We start from the raw sequence: 16,745 nt of genomic DNA, 5'->3' as shown, positions 1-16,745 counted from the left end.
TCTCTCTCTCTCTCTCTCTCTCTCTCTCTCTCTCTCTCTCTCTCTCTCTCTCTCTCTCTCCCCCCCCTCCCCCCTCCCCCCTTGCTTCGCCTTCTCTTTCTTTCCAACGCAGTGCAAGATGCCAATATGACGATAAATAACATTAGAATGCAAACAGAGTTTAAAACCGCAAAGGAATATTTTACTTTTACAACGTAATGCCTTTTAATAAGAATATTCTTAAATCAGTCGTAATGGCGTAATGGATACTGAAAGTATCAGAGTCTCCCAGTCCTGACGATGGGAACTGCAATGTTTGCGAAACGTCGGCAGCCGCGAAAGCTTGAAAGCCAATATTCTTAAATGTCGCCAGCAGTAATTAACAACATCAGTGTTTTCTTGACCGTATCTGGCAATTTTAATAATACAGAAAATTTATTGCGAAAAATATTACCTCAGCCAGGGTTTCAACCTGGACTTCCCCTACACTCTAGGCGGGCGTCTCACCAATTCCGACCACCGAGGCATATGATAATATTAGTTTATACTGTTATTGCGACTAATATAGTTTTCGCAATAAATTTTCTGTATTATTAAAATTGCCAGATACGGTCAAGAAAACGCCGATGTTGGTAATGCCTTTTCTTCTTCAAGCCATGTCCTTCTCTGGAAGGGAATACGCACAGATGAGAGCTTACAATGTCCCCACATAAAACGACAGCTGCGTCCACCCGTGTCTACGTGCCTTCGCACCTGTGGACGTTGCTGCGGCGACGAGCGCGGCATCACAATGGCAGCGATCGAGATATTTTCAAGTTCCGTCACTTACAAGTACAAAAGTAGATTACACTCCTGCGCCTCGATCGTTGTCTTCCTGTTCATCGTGTTATCCTTGATCACGCCGCTTTTTATAATTTACAAAGCGGGAGGTAAGAATCGGTCCGACTTTCGCATCGTCGATTTTACACGCGCGCAGTAATTCACGGAGTTTGTACTTAAAGTTTGTTTCTTTTTTCATTTTAGGTATCTGGCTACAAAATCGGATGCACGCGGAAATGCCTGATGTGCATTTCATATACAAGTACCTGTTACTCGCGGAAGTCGACTCCTTCGAGGAGCCCATTGTATGTTCCACTTTTACGACGTACAAGGAAAACGATATCACAGATCGCTGCGCACTAATCAAGGTTGTTTATTAAAAAGATATATTAAGTGTTGAAAAAATGAAATTGGGACTTTTTCGCGAACCACTTGCGTCAGCACTTTGATCATGTCTTATATTTACATGTTGAACACAAGCCTTTGATTACGACTCTTCCTCGGTTTCCGACGCGAAGATTGTGTGCAACATTGTATAATATTTTTGTATTAAAGCAGCAATCGCTTGTATTATTTATTATTACTAATTTTACATTGGTATTTCTTTTACTAAGGTACGGGAGACCGATCTAAACAACGATGGGCAAAAGGACACGCTAAGATTTGAAGCTCACTTTTATACGGACAAGCCAGTGAAATCTCTACGACTCTTGCTGTTCTTCAATTTCCAACTAAAGGTAGGCTCGCGCCGTTCGTAAGTTCGTTCCCCGTTTAACGGTCTATCTTCGTTTCACAGCATCTCATCCAAGCGACGATAGAATCTATCGGCGTGTTTCATCAGATGCTAAGCCACGAGGCTCAAGAGATACGATTCTTCGGCGATCTGGAGCTACGGCAGAAGGGACTGTTGCGCAGCGGGGGCCTCTACGAGACGTACAACCACAGCATAGAGCTGTCCGATTATTCTCTATCCGAGCTGCTGTTGCACAATTACAACCGGAAGTGTACGTATACTCATTATATTTTTCACAAAGAGAAAAATTAATTTGTCATAAATACGTGAAAAAAATTATTGACGGCGTGTCTGCCTTGCAGTTTCTGCCAGGATCACGAGCGAGCGGGTGACGTGGAGAACGGGCTTCTCCAGCGACGAGCCGATGGTCGTCATCGGCGAATTGTTCTACACGGAGAATTTTATTTACTATCAGCCGAGCATGTGGGAGGAATTAAAATGGGCGTGGATTCAGTATCTGTCGTGCCTGCTCGTATTCGCATACGTGGCCAAACATATCCTAGTGTTTCTGCTCGCCAATAGATACTTGAACACGTATATTGTAAGACCGTGGGCGAATACATAAAGAGAAATGGCGAGTAAATCCATCCGGTAAATGAATTCCACGTTTCGCGCGCGCAAAACGCTCATAGATTTTCCCTTTCTTTCTTGCGCTACGTAGATCGTCCCGTTCCTACCGCCAGTGAATTGTAATAACGTGTTCTTGGACGAATTTGCAGGTGTTCTTTCGATAAGACCTCGAAGTACAGTTATCGTTTGTTGACAACAAATTGGATCTCTGAAGCTTTTAGCGCAAGCAACGGTTGTGATGTAATAACGATCAGAGGAGATTTACAATTGCTCCTAAATTCTGATAAACTTTATCAGTAAAACCGACCCTGGTCTTTATCGGTGGGAAAAAAAACAGCGGTTTGCCGTTTGCGCGCACAGTTCGCGCTATCAGCCGCGCGCTATCGGTCATGCAAATTGGATCGATAAAAGGGAGCCGACTGCCATTCACGACGGTAGCGCCGGTATCGTTGACGTCGGCGTCTAATCCCCTCGCACGGTCTCGTGGCCGACGTCGATTGGTGGCTCGACGAGGGTGGAGACTGCGCCATGTTTGGCGGTCGCATCTTCACCGTTCTCGCGTGTACCTACGTAGTACACAATAGCCGCGCGCTGACAATTCGTCAGCCGTAAGCGATACACCACCGATGATAGAATGGGTGAGTCTGACGTTACGATTGCGAGGCAGTGAATCCGGTATTCGGCTCGTTCCGAGTGGCTAAACATTCCGTACGAGGGGCTTCGACCCTCCACACCCTCGCGCGACTTTAAAACAAGTTTTGACATCGTCGGTGGATTTTCTCACGAAAGTAGATAGTTTTGATAACTTGAGGGAGACAGGAGTTGACACGGCGGATAGGAATTTCCCGGTCAATTGCCGAGAAGATCGGCCGGAGTAATGTAGAAAAAATTCCACCAGCGTCTGAAAAGTCAAAGATATTTTATGAGCGTTTCCAACTTTTCTACTTCGAGCAACTGAAAATTCAGTGGTAAATTGCTATCGAGAGTTCTTAAGGTACCTCCAAGATTAAGATATTTAGACGAAATCTCACTTTCGGGAAATGTATGTTGTTGCGTATGATCCAGGATGTTTACAGCAGTTTGTGCACATTTCGTTTAGGGAAATTAATCGGGATAAGGTCTGGAGTTGATACAATTAATGTCAAGTTGAGGGAATCACTCTTTGTTATGCGTTATTGTACTTATTGTATATCTCATTAATAAACTTAATCATTTTTTCACAAAACTAAATCATACCTTTTTTTACTTACATTGATTTCCTGCCATACCCCAAACCACTTACACTTCACTGATCATTTTTCCTACAAGTGCCTGTAATTCCCTCGCAGCATGAGCATTTCTAAGTTCTTTTCTTTAGCCAAGAGTATTGCTAACTTGACCGTTGTAATTTCATGCGTGAAATAGTCTTGGAAATGTCCCTGACAAATAAAAACGTTTTGAACGCAGAGTAGCGAGACCCGGTAAAGTAGCGACACGGCACTTCCACCATGTCCACGAAATCCAAGGAGAAGGTGGTGGCCGCCATCCGGAAGCTCTTCCGGTCCTCCGATAAGATAGCCGAGCCGGAGGGGGCCAGCAGCTCGACCAACTCGCCATCGAGGAGACTCCTGAATCGCCACCACCGTCCAGATGCCGTCACTCCAGTGGATGGGCCGATACTTGAAAATTCCGACTCCACTCATGCCGATCGCAGTTGTTTCTTCAAGGCGAAGAAGTCCGCAAAGGTGCATGGAGTTCCCTCGATATCGGTTCAGTTTAAAAGAAATCGCAAGAAGATCTAATCGCTGTTTTTCTTTAGTGGACACAAAGCACAATAATGCAGCCTCTTTATCTGTAGTTGCGTAGTTCCCGTATACTTTGGCTATCCTGAGAATTTCAAAGCAGACTTTACTCGTGCAGGACAACAATGAGTGCAAGGCCGCCTGCGACAAGGACATCGGTTTGCGTCGGCTAATGAAGGAGTTCAACAGGATCCAAAGGGCGCACCGTGTCGACTCCGCCTTCACCGTGGAGCTCGTCAATGACAATGTTTTCGAGTGGTTTGTCCGGCTGCACAAGATCGACCCGGACAGCAAGCTGGCGGCCGATATGCGCGAGTTGAAGATACCTCACATACTGTTGCACGTGATTTTTCCGAAGGAGTTCCCGTTTGCGCCGCCCTTTATGAGGGTGATCTCGCCGAGGATCGATCAGGGTTTCGTGATGCATGGCGGTGCTATCTGCATGGAGCTTCTCACGCCGAGAGGATGGTGCTGCGCGTATAGCGTCGAGTCCATGATCATGCAGTTCGCGGCCAGCGTCGTGAAGGGCCAGGTGAGCAGCGTTTTGAGCACCAAATAATTAATTCCTTCAATCATATAATATTAATTAGACACGGAGAATGTTAGATCGGTATAGGATCTTTCAATCATTAGTTAACAAAAAATTGATTACTGACGTGTACCTACAGATTTCTCAGATTTATGCGAGTTTTAATCTCGACAGGCACAAGTGGCGAGGGTGCCTAAGCCGAACAAGGAGTACAATCGACAATTGGCCGAGGAGACATTCAAGAACCTGGTGAGGACGCATGAGAAGTACGGTTGGGTGACGCCGCCGCTTGCCGAGGGCTGACCGCAGAAAATTTCATCGTAGAAAGCGACGGAAGAGATCTGCGTTTCTTGCTTGAGAAGAGGCGCTCGAATCGACGTGACTTTTCCTCCCCGATTTCCCCGGAAGCGCCGGCAATGATTTCTTTGTTGCGTTAGGAAAACCAAAGCGTAATTTTGTTGCCTAATTGCAGCAAGAAGAATGCACACAAGCAGATGTAGCCAGGAAGAGCACCGAGCTTGTCAGGTGAACAAAGCGCGTGTGGAAGTTTTTTTAGTCATTTTTTAATTTTTGTAATGAAAATACGTAGGAATCTATAAAAAAGAGAATTTCAAGATCTTTATACTTTTCCATTTTTCATTTAACTGTCCCTTTTGCGTTGAAGAGACGAGTGCCGAGTACAAAAGTACTAACTTCAATCGTTAATATGCCAAAGATGTGATTTTTTTTTAAATCCTCTGCGCGTCAAAAGGGCATTTCTTAAAGATCTCGAAGTTTTCTTGTGAGTTCTTACATCTAGGTCATTATGCCAAATTAATTATTAAGATAAAATATATGGAATCGTTACAATATATCATCCTTAGTCGCGTTTTTCGGCAAAAGCTTGCAAGATTTACCCGTTGAATATCGGAAGCTCATAACAAAGTATTCTACTTCATTAACTTCAATAAATGAACGAAGAAAAGAAATTGCTCAATAATGTGTACTGAGATACTGTTGCTGTTAAATAATCGAAGACTTGATGGAATGTGTAAATACGAACAACGAAAATATGACTAAATAGTACGGCTTGGTTCTTCGCTTTGTGAAGTTTTAGTTTATGTTGATATCTTAGAGAAAAAGATATTTGCGTCCAAATTCTTCCGCGGAAGTCTTGATTATGAGCTTCTACGATAGTTTATGTCCTTTTCTAAGGCCCAACAATATACTATCTATTATGTATAAACGATTTTCTATATGTTTCTCGATCGACTCGATTCGCAGAAGTGTTTGTACATACAGTCGTTATGTTGGGCATATACTTGTATGTGCCAAATAAATACAAGTTCGAAGTATCTAACGTCCCTTTGCAAAACTTCAGATTAACACTCAATCGCGAAGGTTTGCGCGACAAGGTAGACGCTACAGCTCATCATGAATGAACGTATCACGAAGCGTATCTAGATTAATAAGAGACCCAATTAATTCTTCAAATGGTTGGACTTTAATATGACGCCGAGAAGTATCTGTACAAGATTTTCAAAAGTAAATACGAGAGACAGAGGTTAAATATAAATGAAATATTTACAAATACATAACGGGTAGCCGTTACTAGTCTTATTTCGGCGCATATTAACAGTACTTTTGGCCTATTTGCCGTAGTAATTTGCAGTAGTTTAACGGCAGGCGTATATATACCGTGTCTTTTCCACCACACATCACATTCTACGTTTAGACGTTTAGGAATGACGAGTAAAAATGTACAGCACGTGAGAGTGCTAATCTTTCCTATCTCCGTTAACAGCTTATAAACTAATTGCAAGTTATACTTAAAAGCGATTTACAATGCCGTTTTATCAAATCTGTTGGAATAAAGTTGCTATTCAAAGATCTGTTAGTTGTATCTATGTTCTTTAAGACGCATCTCCTCTTATTCACGATTCGCCATTAGTACTATTTAGTTATTATGCGTTTTGTATAAAATACCCTATTCTGTGAAACAGAATACGTAGTCTCTTTGCTCGCGTTTAAGGCACATAATCAGTCATTTTCGAATACAATTTCTTTCACGATAATCCCCTACTGGTACTTGAGCAGTTGTCTGATTAGAACGCGAATATCATTTAAGCAATGATACTTGACGCATTTATAGTCCATATTCAAAAGCGTGAACGTCATTTCGTAGGGCGAGTAATATAAAGTTTTCCAAACAACTGTACAAACATTCCGTCTTTTTTTAAACGCTTTCGGAAATTTTATCCATGATATTTAATTTGCAGATTCAATGAACTGTGAATGTCATAATCAATCAATGTTCACGATAATGATTAATTAACATACAGATGATTAATTTATTTAACACGTACGATTTATATGTATTCCTTAGGTAATTAAAAGTAAGAAAAGGTCTACTTTCTTAGAAAATTTATTTTTTCATTGGGAAAGAAAATTTTAACTAACTCATAAATGATTATCAAAATTACATAACATTGTATGTACAATTAATAATCAATGCGGAATCCTTTACGTATCCCTTGTAAACATTTCATCGTAATTATATTCACGTGCAATGTGTAAACTTTACATTACTCCATTATATATACATGTACAATTGAGGAAATCAGTAATTTCACTGAATTCAAATTTGAATGATTAGATACATGATGACAGTCCTCATAAATGCGAATAAATTATACTATAATTGACTTACAATTAGTCCTTAAAAATTGGACCCATCGAAATAGTATTGCGCAGGCGCGTAATTCTCTTTACATTGTTTAATAATCTTGCTAGATCTCATTATATTATACCGTCATAAATATAGCTCTATTGTCTCATATTATGCCTGTGTAATCCAACGTGGCCAATGAAAATGTGGCACATATATGCGTGTACGGATTACATGATTGAAAAATTTTTATCCTAAATATGTTCTTGAAACGTACATTTCGAATACGCCGGGCAGTGTCAAGAATTGGCACTTGAATTTAATTTACTCCTTAATAAATTATAGCGATGGCGCGTACAGGCACTTATTAAACAATAAATAATCACGAATATATATGTATAAAAGTTACCTCCGCCAATATATAATAATATATATATTTTTTATATAAAAATTATGAATCTAACGACACTGCTGTATCGCTCGCTCGCACATTATCGTTAATACTTATTGCAATCATGCAATTGATCGACAGACGATAACGATCGACGTTTTATGTATTCACAACTATCTAAACTTCCATATATCTAAAAAAAAGTACGATGCGTGCGGAATGCACTCTTAAAATCGGATGTCACAGCTTGGAATTTTTCGTCACAATTATCACGAGTCTCACGCACTCACTCCGTTTTGTCTTCTTGCACGCACATGAACAGCTTCGCACACATCATGTTGAAATTATCTGCATAAAAGATATAATAATATAGCTTATTACGTAAACGTGAATATAATTATGTATGTACAGCACGTCATTTTAACAAGCTTCGATAACTCGCGTCTAACTTACGGGATCCATTGACGAGCCAGGCGGGCTTCGTTTTCCAATCGATGAAGATACAGTACACGGGAATGCCGGACAGGATTATGATTACGCCTATGCCTACTTCCCATGGCGAGACGTAGCACGGGAAGGTGACCAAGAATGCGCAGATTATGAAGAAGATGATCGGCAAAATTATCGAAACCTGGGGGATAAAATGAGCGAAATGAGACTTGGCGTTGCGATCAAGCGGAGAGGCGTAAGACGCGTGGACAATTTCGAAAAATTAAAAATGGCAAAATCATGCCTACCTTTATCGGACGCTGAAGATCGGGCTTTTTGTAACGTAGCCACAACAGACCAGACACGGAGAGTGTGGTAAATAGAGCCTCAACGAAGCTGACATAATTTATTAGTACGTAGACATCCTCTATGATGAGGAGTGCCAGGGTGATAATGCACTAGAAACGGAAATTATAGTTTAACGCTCGGAATTGGAGTCCGACTACAAGAATAGAAAAATTGCTCCGTGTGCGTATCGGCGCTTTTAGAACCGCTCACGAGTCGCGGCAATTAAAGCGCCCTAGCAAGCGTTAATTCTGGACAATTTTGCCACAAAATCTAAAATTAATATTCCATATTTCAAGGAAAAAGGTAAAATGAAATCGAATTTTTTTTTTAATCAAGTGAAGTAGATTTCGAAACGTGAAATCCACGCGGAAATCTAGACTATCTAAACCTCTTGTATCACAAAAGCTGTCACTAAACAAAAATTACCAAGACGACCAACATCTCGGAGTTATGTGTTTATTAATTAATATATCTATTGAATTTTATACAATTAATTGTATCTCCATTAGAAATTGAATCGAGTTAATCGCTCGTGCACAGCACGACGTGACTTCGAACAGTTTGAATACGGTTAACGCGGTCGATCCTTTTGATTCGTTCGCAGAAAGGAATGGAGATCGCGAGTAGACTTCCGCTACCGATCGTCAAAGAGATACGGGGCCGCAGGGCGACATGAAAGGATCAATTTATCGCGCTTAATTAACGAGCCGCAAATCAAGATGTCGGGCTGCAATAGTAACGTGCCGCTGTCGCTCTGGCCCGGCCAACTTCGTTTATTTCATTAAGACGCCGGCTTTAATGTAATTTTGCGGGACCCAATTTACATACGTCAATCAATTCTATTCCCGGCAATTGGATGGGCCGAATTATCGCACGTGAAGCGCAGATTACTTCGACGTCGAGTAAGGCGCAAAATGTACCGATCGCCTTCTTTGAGTATTTGCGCTGGAGGTATTTGCTTTCAGGCAAAGTATCTATAAGTTAGCTGCAAAACATATGATATCTTTTCTTTTGATGTTTTTACGGAAGAGTCTACAAAATTTCCGGAGAAATCGATGTTGAAGCTAAAAGTTAATCTCCGTAAAATAATTAATAAAACAGAGAGAATTTTTTCTTAAAATTCACCCTGAAAATCTTGTGGGACCACATGACATTTCAAAGAATTTTACGAGAGGTTCTTGAAATTTTACCATACAATTTACTAGTAGAATGTATGGTAAAATTGAAAAAAACTCATAAAATTCTTCGAAATGCCATATTGTCCCATGATTACATGATTTGCAGGGTAAATTTTAAGAGAAAATTCTCTCCGTGTATAGATAAATATTATATTTGCACTTTCTCGTAATATGGTCGAAATGTTCGGATTTGATGTCGTTATAGAAATGTACAAATATATCAGTTCGAGCAAACAACTTTCACGATAAATCTAATATTGTCGTATCAATCTTCGTCTCGATGATAATTAACGAGGTGTCTATCGATTATCTACGTGAATGATTGTCGCAACCCACTTCTGTTATCGCCAGACAAATGCCACTGTACAAGCGTAGACGATTTTCTACACAACGATAACGTACTAGTGAAAGAATTCTAAAGAAATTAACGGTGGTGATCGACGTAATATGCAAATTAAATACGTTCGCTGTATTGAGATGACATATGACTTTCAAGGTGAACGGCTTGTAATCAATCGCCGTAAAATTGAACAAGTGTTCGCGACATTTGTTTAATTTACTCAAGTTCTGTTTGCGAGAAAATTATCGATTAAAAGATATCATGTGAAATGCCTCAAGAATAAAAGAAATTTGCTTTGCTTTCAACCGCTCTAATATTCCGATTGAATGCTCTGAAAATTGGCGAGTGGAGATTAATTTTACCGTATATGCATTTTTTTTTAAACAGTTCTCCCTCTACGGAATTTTTCTATATCAATTAATTCGCAGAATTATTTAATCTGCGCAATCGATGCTGCAAAAGTTTATAATTAATTCTTTCTTATTCGCCCCTTTCTGTTTTCCTCTCTTAAGGGCGTGATACTTACGAGGAAAATGAGGGATGGCATCGGCGTCAAGTTGCGGACATTAATGAGGGCAATGGCAGTGGGGAGATGTCCGTTTCGGGCGCCGACGAAGAACAACCTGGACGACGCGAAGATCGCGCCGTTCAACGCCCCGAAAGTCGAGCATGCCACAAAGAACGGCATGATCCACGACATAACGCCCAATAACTTATCGCCAAAGGTCTAGAAAGGAAATTCCGATTTAATGCCAGGCTAGCGAAAGTGGGACAGCATCTTAGCGGAGTGCAGTCCGCCAGATTGCATCATTTTTTTCCCCATATCAGATAGAGATTGTATTAGATCGATTTCACTTCTCGCGGTACCGTGTAATTCCTTCATTTTTACCGAGTCTCTTGCTTCGATGAAAAGCAGTAGTGCACGCGCGGGAAACTATGCTCGGCGCATTTATTGCACAATACTTAATATTGCTGTGGTCAATCTTGATACAAGGAAATCGCGTGACCCGGAGCAGTTAAATATGTTCCCGTTTAAAATGTCTAAAATTTATTTTTCGAGATTTCTCCCATCTTTGTACATTAGAGTCGACGTTACTCTCTTTCGACGATAAAATATTCGTGCGAGCGCGCGAATCACTTGGCAGCGAACCAATCGTGGATCGATCGGATACTCCACGTCTGCGATCGTTATTAACGCGTAAAAGCTTTACTTACAACAGCGACGGCATTCGACGCGAGTATTTCATCCTGCGTGAGTACGACGAAGTAGGCGATGTTCGCGAAAACATAAATCACTGTCACCAGCGGCAGCGATATACAAATCGCCTTCGGAAGATTCCTGTGAAAGTGATAGAAACCAATGATCATTATGAAAGTTTCCGCAAGTCTCTGTTAAAACTTTCCGTACGTTATCTCCGTAGATATAAACGCGTCTCGATAAAGTATAGATAGCTATTTCTAATAAAATATAAGACAGAGTTCTAGAAGTGAATAACAATCCGATGTTAATTTTATATAAGTTAATAGCGCAACTATTTTCTCCCGAAAATCAGCAGATGCTTAATATGATCCGACCGGTATTATTCTCCTCTTTTGTTACAAATGCTCTGGGAAAAAAAAGACAGCAACCCAATTTAGGGCCCACAAATAGTAATCGAATCATTTGGATTGTTCGTGGCTCTAATCTTTTACGAATTTTACCCCGCGTAACTAAAAATCAGCTATTCTATCTATATCCAAGATCTTAAAGTAATACTAATCAATTCTCTCAATTAGTTCTGTCGATATTCAGTAACGCAAAGATAACTTTCACTTAGGAGGCACTAACCGAAATGTTAACCCAAGTAGAACAAGTTAATCACAAAAACGTCAATGTGACATTAAAATGAATTTTACGTCATAAAATAATCGACATCGAGATTTAATTTGCAATAACTGATGTATGCCTTGCCGTTTTATGATATTCGTGATGCGTATAACAATATATTATTACAGATTTATACATGATCAGTCATATATTATGTTTATCTTATATTACTTCAATTTATTTTTAATGTATAATATTTAGTTAACTTTGCTTTGTAAAACAAGATCATTTTTACAACATTTTGATGTCTCAATGATGTCACAAATAGGTGCTCTCGGTGGGCTATTTTGACGTCGCCATGATGCATAAAAAATGATTAAAAAATTAGTCACCTTGATGTTTTCATGACTAATATGTTCTACTTGGGAAGTCGCTCCAAATTATTCCCAGAGTAGAGTTACGAACAATTCGAATAACTCGATTACCAATTGTGGGCCCAAAATGGGTCGCTGTCTTTTGTTTTTCCCCAGAATGAAAAGAATCACGGTAAGGAATTAAAAGGTCACAGTTCAATTCCAACGGAATTTGATGAAAATTACTTGTAGGGATCCTTGAGTTCCTCCGTCACGAAGTTGAGATAATTCCAGCCCGAGTAGGAGAACAGTCCCGAATAAATTGCTAGAGCGATGTAACCGGGCTGAGTGTTGGTGCCAGCCATCGGATACTGAAAGTTCTCCGTATGGCCCATGCAGAGCCACCAGAAACCGGCCATCATGATGATTATCAGGGCGAAGATCTTGGTGCCGGTGAAGATGTCCTGTACTCTGGTCGCCCATTTGACATTGTAGCAATTGATGGCGGTCAAGAGACCTGCGAACGCGACAGAACAATGAAATTGCCGTGCGCGTTGCATTCGTCGCATTCACAAACCGCGCGCGCATAAACAATCTGATGAGAGCGAGAATAACATTTCTCCGGGCTATATTTAAAAAGTGGCGATGCATACATTTGCATCGTGTTTTCGCGCGATCGTTACATTTCATTGCACGCGTGCGTCAAGAACTTTTGGCCAGGCCCGACAAACATTTACACGCGCAATATCTGCAATAATTGCGTACGTCAGCGATTTCTTGAAAGAGATGTCAATCAGCTAAGTAGGAGGAAAAGCTGACAGAAATTTAATTTAGTGAAATCGACCGTATTAATCTGGGAACAGTCACTCGATTTCTTTTTAATAAACGGCCACCAGGCCATTATTTTTACACTGCAATTAAAAGTCATCGTTATTAATTACATATTATATATTTTTGATTGTGTCACCATTTATTAGTATTCAAGAACATGTGTGGATTTACTCAACATTTCCCGAATAAAGTACGAGGAAAAATATTTAAAAAATATTTAACCAACGGGAGGAGCACATTAAGCGGCTTGATACTTTATAGTTGTATTTCCAAAATATGAAAGTATTAATTAATTAACGCTTTTGCATTGCGGATTTTCGATAGGTTTTCGGGACTGCGTATTTAAATTTTGTAAGAAATAGTAAAAAAAAACGGAAAAATGTTATATAACGTTCGGTCTTACCACACTTTATTAACTTTTGTAACACAAATTGTATAAAAATAGCCTCAAGTGATCGTCCCCGGGTTAAAAGTAGAGCTTTCGTTTGGATACGTGTTTTAAGATTCACGCCTACACGTAATCCGTGTCCGGATATTCGTGACACGTGTCGCATTCGCGTGCTCACGGATTCATGTAAACGAGGATTCTTTAAATTCGTTGTATGTACACGGGTTAAAACACGGATTACACGTGTAGTCTAGTACACGTGTACTCTAGTTAAAAGACACAATAAACCGAAAGCTTTCTATAAAAGTGACTCGATGCCTATTTTATCAGATCCTTATTTCTATATTTCGCTGTATAAACGAAATAAAAAAAAAGATATTTCTTCGCCTTACAAGTGATCACGGCGGCAAGTAGTCGCACCGCTGCATATGGCGGCTCGCATCCGGGCCACACGGGTTGCAATATGTACTGTGCGAAGGTGAGTGCCGTGATCGCGTTCCCCGTTGGCACCAGGACGAACAAGGCCACCCAGAGGTAGAGGAACGCTGGCAGAGGTCCGAAGGCATCGCTGATGTACGCGTAATCGCCACCGGATTTGGGGATCATCGTACCTGCGTGTAGATGCAAAAAGATCTTATCCGTTCTTTTCGCTAACTTAGCCGACTAATCCTCTTAGAAAGGAGAGAGAGTCTGATAACAGGGATTATTTCGGCTGACAAAATACGTCTCACTTCAAAAAGGATGATCAAAGAGACTGAAGCCGGTATTCACCGTCACGGCTTACATTCAAGACCGTCTTAAGACCGTCTTCAGATACCCCGTAGTCAATGAAATGTTCCGTACAGCGTCTTTAGATAAATTCACGGCGGTCCGTAATTTATAATAATAAGATCCGACTATGAATACCGGCTGGAAACTAGATGGGATTAAAAAAGAAAAGATATGAAGTAAATAAGGCATAGAGCATGTGAAATACAACTAAATTAGGCGAAATAAATCTACGTAAAAATAAATTGACACGGAAAGAAAACGCGCACCTAAGGAAAACCCGACGACAAATGCATTACGCGTTACGTTATTATGCCTCATGTATCTATATATAGAATTTCGTTAATAAGCTCGGATAAACGGAGAGGTGTCACATCGATCCGACTTCCATTTCGAAATAAGTCGCGGAAAGGTCTCGACATGTCAGGGATCACTCGGGCGGGAAATATTACCGCTATTATACGTCGATAGTCACGCAACAACGCGCGTAACATTGTTTAATTATCATCAGGTCGGGGGTCAGGTTGCGTACGGTGCCCCGCTGCGCTATTGCACTCGACGATTTCCAGCACGCAGCTCGCAAATCGACTTCGTTCCCTCGCAAATCAACCACCCTGCGATGACACACAATGCGCCTTATCGTTTTCCATTCTCCGCGCGGTTTCGCGATATCTCTCTCGCCCATCGTCTCTCGTTGCATCGCCGGATCCGCCCGAATTTTGCGGTCGATGCGGTCTTCCCATTCTTTCTTATACTTTCTACACCTTTGTATATTTTTTATCTCTCAACCGTAGCCTAATCGAGAATCCGAAAAACAGCTTAGTCCCGACTTTTAAGGAACTTACTATTCTTGTGGCAAATGCTATAATGCCCTACTTAATTTTCTTTTTCAAGTTTGCGGTCGATGCGGTCTTTCTATTCTTTCTTATATTTTCCACACCTTTGTATATTTTTTATCTCTTAACTGTTAGCTTGTAGCTTAATCGAGAATCCGAAAGGCAGCTTAGTTTCGACTTTTAAGGGATTTATAATTGTTGTGGCAAATGTAATAATGTCCAACTTAATTTGTTTAAATTCCAAGAGCACTACGAAAACGTCTGCAAGCAGTGACCTGACATACCTAGTTGATATCGGAGACAAAGTATCAATATACTAAAAATACGCACGGTGTCGAAAACGCGGTATCGATAATGCGATGTACGCATTTTTATTCAAGACTTGTCGTTACGTCGTCGATAATTATGCCGTCATTTGATAAATTTTAGTCATTTGCGGCTCGTTTGCATAACCAACCTTCAATATCGACATTATTGTTGCGCACTGTTGTTAACGTGCGATCATACATTCAAATTTAACCGCGGAAAATAGTGATAAGCGGACGACCTGCCGGCCCAGGGATACAAATTAATATATCGTTAACAATGTAAATATAACATACATATATCGTTGCTGGAAATGAAACAGAGAGTGCCCCATAATGTAATATTGAACTCAATACATAGTTTTAAACTTTAGTACATAAAAATGCAATCTAATTACGATATTTTTTTATCAGCAGATAAACGTAGTGTGAGATAAGGAGAAATTGCGCGACTTGCGGCAAAACTGTTGCAAACTCGAACCTCAGATCTTGATAAATTTCAATCCCTCGAACAGGAATAAAACTTGCGCTCTAAACCGGTGATCTTTAAATTAAAAATTAAATTAAACATCGAATGAACAAAGTATATACACTTTTTTATTGCCGCGAGAATATTTCGACAAGGTGCAACAATTATTAATTTATATTGACAACTAATACGATTTATAATAATTGGGGAAATATATCTCGCCATTCAAAAGCGATTGCAATTTTCTCACCCTTTTTAATTTTGTCGTAAAACTTCAAGCTGTAATTTCGCAAAACAAAATGTCTGTGGCTCAAGAATGTTCAGTTGTATCTTATTGGAGACGATATCTACTCCATTATTCTCTCTCCTATTCGAAAACAGTCCGTGCGAAATTTAAATTGTCCTCAAGCCATTGTCGGCGAATCTCGGCTCATTGGGATATCTCAGAATGTATCAACATGGACCGTGGCAATGCCACGTGCCGCGCGTACCATTGCTGTAAGAATAGATATCGTTGGAAAGGGACAATGAATTTATACACAAAACAAACAGAATATAAGGTAAATCAAATAATTTACCTCTTTGGGGACAAAAATAATTTTTAAACGCGGAGACAGATTTCAATTTATAAATACGGAAAAGTAAAGAAGCTAATGGATTAATCTTGAAAATAACTCTTCAGTTTTCATATGAAACGTTGTTACCTTTCAGACAAAATAGCACAATATACTTGATTCGCGTATTACACTTTTTATACGAAGCTGACTCGAAAAGATTATTACTGCACATAAATATTTAAAACCACTCCGTTTTTGCTCATGTACGTACACGAAAAAGATACATGCGTTAAAAGGTACATAAAACGGTATATAACACGTGAACTTATATGCGTATATGTCGTTCCGTTAAATCGAATATTTAGAATGCAATTCTAGAAATAGATATATTCCCGGTAAAAAAATGTTTAATGCATGGGCACGCATCAATATATAGTATTATATAAAATTTAGGGTTGGGAAGTAACTCGTTACTTGTAACGAAGTTACAGTTACTTCTTTTTGGTAACTCTAACTTAACTTCGTTACTTTCTCTACATCTGTAACTGTAACTTAGCTCAGTTACATTATTTCGATAACTAGTAACTAATTTAATAGTTACATTAATAGTTACTTTATACACTGGTC

At 39.9% G+C, this 16,745-nt stretch overlaps 3 protein-coding genes across 6 annotated transcripts in view; 2 read left to right on the top strand and 1 right to left on the bottom strand.

Moving 5' to 3' along the window:
• LOC105566159 (transmembrane protein 231-like) overlaps positions 1-2,479 on the top strand; it is a 5,413-nt gene extending 2,934 nt beyond the window's left edge. For 2 of the 3 annotated variants that reach the window (XM_012019939.1, XM_012019941.1), the window contains 5 exons: positions 634-908; positions 1,003-1,166; positions 1,413-1,535; positions 1,595-1,802; positions 1,894-2,479. In XM_012019939.1, coding sequence (XP_011875329.1) covers positions 634-908; positions 1,003-1,166; positions 1,413-1,535; positions 1,595-1,802; positions 1,894-2,156 — 1,033 coding nt within the window. In that variant the 3' untranslated portion in view covers positions 2,157-2,479. The remainder of the gene's footprint in view (positions 1-633; positions 909-1,002; positions 1,167-1,412; positions 1,536-1,594; positions 1,803-1,893) is intronic. The other variant, XM_012019940.1, reaches the window with a different exon arrangement.
• Positions 2,480-2,624: 145 nt separating this feature from the next.
• Positions 2,625-6,340, top strand: LOC105566161 (ubiquitin-conjugating enzyme E2Q-like protein 1). Of its 2 annotated transcripts, none has more exons than XM_012019942.1 (4): positions 2,625-2,799; positions 3,613-3,885; positions 4,046-4,474; positions 4,646-6,340. In XM_012019942.1, exons 2-4 carry the CDS (start codon positions 3,649-3,651, stop codon positions 4,772-4,774), a joined length of 795 nt encoding a protein of 264 aa, XP_011875332.1. In that variant the 5' UTR covers positions 2,625-2,799; positions 3,613-3,648; the 3' UTR covers positions 4,775-6,340. The 2 variants fall into 2 exon arrangements, with proteins under 2 accessions (XP_011875332.1, XP_011875333.1); XM_012019943.1 differs by having other exon boundaries at positions 2,639-2,799; positions 3,608-3,885; positions 4,061-4,474.
• The window catches only part of LOC105566162 (large neutral amino acids transporter small subunit 2), a 13,163-nt gene continuing 2,352 nt past the window's right edge, over positions 5,935-16,745 (bottom strand). The window contains exons 2-8 of the mRNA XM_012019944.1: positions 13,576-13,794; positions 12,211-12,481; positions 11,020-11,143; positions 10,331-10,531; positions 8,247-8,396; positions 7,963-8,140; positions 5,935-7,857 (exon numbers count right to left, since the gene is read on the bottom strand). Coding sequence (XP_011875334.1) covers positions 7,796-7,857; positions 7,963-8,140; positions 8,247-8,396; positions 10,331-10,531; positions 11,020-11,143; positions 12,211-12,481; positions 13,576-13,794 — 1,205 coding nt within the window. The 3' untranslated portion in view covers positions 5,935-7,795. The remainder of the gene's footprint in view (positions 7,858-7,962; positions 8,141-8,246; positions 8,397-10,330; positions 10,532-11,019; positions 11,144-12,210; positions 12,482-13,575; positions 13,795-16,745) is intronic.

Source organism: Vollenhovia emeryi, unplaced genomic scaffold (assembly GCF_000949405.1).
Source record: "Vollenhovia emeryi isolate VEMERY1.0 unplaced genomic scaffold, V.emery_V1.0 DF939146.1, whole genome shotgun sequence".
NCBI lineage: Eukaryota > Metazoa > Arthropoda > Insecta > Hymenoptera > Formicidae > Vollenhovia > Vollenhovia emeryi.
This window is presented reverse-complemented; position numbering and strand designations above follow the sequence as displayed.

Excerpts from the sequence above, each read along its gene's own strand:
- LOC105566161 (XM_012019942.1), top strand. The coding sequence starts at position 3,649 with ATGTCCACGAAATCCAAGGAGAAGGTGGTGGCCGCCATCCGGAAGCTC. Across the intron at positions 3,886-4,045 it reads AGGCGAAGAAGTCCGCAAAG|ACTTTACTCGTGCAGGACAA; the intron begins GTGCATGGAGTT and ends ATTTCAAAGCAG. Across the intron at positions 4,475-4,645 it reads CCAGCGTCGTGAAGGGCCAG|GCACAAGTGGCGAGGGTGCC; the intron begins GTGAGCAGCGTT and ends TAATCTCGACAG.